Source organism: Colobus angolensis, unplaced genomic scaffold, assembly GCF_000951035.1.
Source record: "Colobus angolensis palliatus isolate OR3802 unplaced genomic scaffold, Cang.pa_1.0 Scaffold148, whole genome shotgun sequence".
NCBI lineage: Eukaryota > Metazoa > Chordata > Mammalia > Primates > Cercopithecidae > Colobus > Colobus angolensis.
Genome location: NW_012114577.1, coordinates 3619890 through 3622228, shown reverse-complemented (window position 1 = coordinate 3622228; position 2339 = coordinate 3619890). Strand labels below are relative to the sequence as shown.

Here is a 2339-nt window from a genome sequence, read left to right as displayed (position 1 = left end):
CCGGCTCGGTGCCGCGGGGCTTCGCCGGGAATTGCTGGAGGCGGGGGAAGGGCCAAACGCGACGGTCCCCAGACGAAACAAATGGCTCTTTTCATCCTTGGAGCGTTAACATCGGGCAAACTTGAGGGAGCTTTTCTCTCTTCGTGTCCCCGCCACTTCTCACCTCCCCGTTTCCCTTAACGGCCGCAGAGCCGGCGCCCGCAGCTGCAAGTCCTTCGCCTGTCCCCAGGCCTGGTCGGTGATGTCGGACGCCGCCGGTTCGCCCGGGAGCGGAACCTCGTGTGCCCTTCAGCCGCCAGCGCCTGCTGCTTTGGGAGCTCGGGCTCTGAAGTTGTTTTCTTCCCCCCCAAGTTGTTGGTCTTTCTCCGTCAAGACTGGGGTTTTAGTGCCACGGATAATGTGTGTGCGTGCTTTCAAAGGTGGCTGGGTTTTGCTTTTAAGGAATAACTTTGCTGTAAGAATATACAGTAGTTCGTATTCTTGGATTATGATGTAAGTTGGTTAAACAAATCTAGACATGAAATAGGGCATGGCCGAGAGTGGAGTTGTTCCTGTAAGTTTGGGTCGCATAACCTGCTAATGCAGTTTACGTGGAAATATCGAATTCTTTAACGATCATGTCTGTTTACTCTAAAACTTAATCGCTCATAGGAATGAAACCTTTGTTCTTGTTTCGCGTCACAGCCTAATAGAATGCTTTACTCACGGTGCCCAGTGGATTATTTTGTTAGTGGATTCCACCACCCTGAACACTACGTTAGCTTTCCCTGTATCTTTAAGGGCTTGCCCTAGGACATGAAAGAAACCTAGAAAGCTCTTTTAAATATTGTATAATATTTATTTTGTAACTATACTGGGACTTTGTTTTCCTTACTGTCTCTCCCAAAAACAGCTGTTTTCTAATCCAAAAGTTCTTAAAATTAGAATTGAGGATTTGCAGTTCAGTACTCTATGCCTTATAAGTAGAAAGTATTCGGCAATCCTCAAAACAGTCTCAGTTATGTGAAATTATGTTGAGGTTATTTTGGTAACAATCTCTTTTCTTATTAGATCACTAGCTCTTTGAAAAGAATTTGTGTGACCTGAATAGAATTGAACGGTATTTAAGTGATTTAACGAAAGTACAGTGTTACTGTGCACTTAACCAGTTAATGGGCCAGGGTTTTACTCAGTGTTTTTTAGGTTTTTGTAAAGTGAACTAAGAAGAGAGTGCCATATATAAAAAATGCTTTGTAACATCTGCTTGTGTGTTACAGCTTTCTCCCTTTTGTTATAGGAGTGAGCCCTGCTGGAATCTCCTTGCAGAGCGTCATTAAGTCTGTGGATGACCTTAGTGGTTGTTTCGGGTTCAGTAAAACAAACAAAAACGGAAATCTTAGTAGACTTCAAACTGAAATCTTGGTAGACTTCCTAGGCAGTTTCTTAGTTTGAGACAAGTTTTTCCTACTCCCTTACTGCACGTGAAGGATGATTCCTTTATCTACCATCCAGTTAGACCAGGCTAGATTAAGGAAATGAAGAAATAGAAAGTAGAAAGGGACAGGGTAATAACGTAGGTAAGAAGATCAACACTGGTTATGTTAATTAACTTTGGCTTTGAATGAGTACTGTGTATCTGATCAGATAATAAATAGGATTTTCTTTTTAGGTTCCGGAATATGTGTGCGGGATGTGCAAGTTTGTTACACAGGTAAACGTGTGCCATGGTGGTTTGCTGCACCTGTCAACCCATTGATATTTTAATAATCTAAGTTAAACTTGACTGGCGGGGCGCGGTGGCTCACGCCTGTAATCCCAACACTTTGGGAGGCCATGGTGGGTGGATCACCTGAGGTCAGGAGTTCAAGACCAGCCTGGCCAACATGGCGAAACCCTGTTTCTACTGAAAATACAAAAATTTGCCGGTTATGGTGGTGCATGCTTGTAATCCCAGCTACTCAGGAGGCTGAGGCAGGAGAATCACTTGAACCTGGGAGGTGGAGGTTGCAGTGAGCCAAGATTGCACCATTGCACTCCAGCCTCAGTGACAAGAGCGAAACTCCATCTCAAAAAAATTAGTTAATTAATTAAACACGACTGACTCCTACCTTTCCTTTTTTCCTTTTGGTACTTTCAAAACTAAAAGCAGTGGAAGCATCTTAAATGCTAAAATTTCCCATAGTTCCTTTACTGTCACATGGTCACCTTTACAGTGACCATTGTGCTGTCACCATGTTGAAACTAAAATAGTTGGGTGTTTTTACAATTGAACGCTTTTACTTTAAGCCTAATGGGAGAAAAAAAAACACAAGATTTTGCTACGTATTCTTTTCTTGAATTAACTTTTTTTTTTTTTTTTT

At 42.7% G+C, this 2339-nt stretch overlaps 1 protein-coding gene across 1 annotated transcript in view; it reads left to right on the top strand.

The window, feature by feature from the left end:
- B3GALNT2 (beta-1,3-N-acetylgalactosaminyltransferase 2) overlaps window positions 1-2339 on the top strand; it is an 88581-nt gene that overhangs the window by 27062 nt on the left and 59180 nt on the right. Inside the window, exon 2 of the mRNA XM_011935759.1 lies at window positions 190-403. Within this exon, the coding sequence (XP_011791149.1) occupies window positions 190-403 (214 nt within the window). The remainder of the gene's footprint in view (window positions 1-189; window positions 404-2339) is intronic.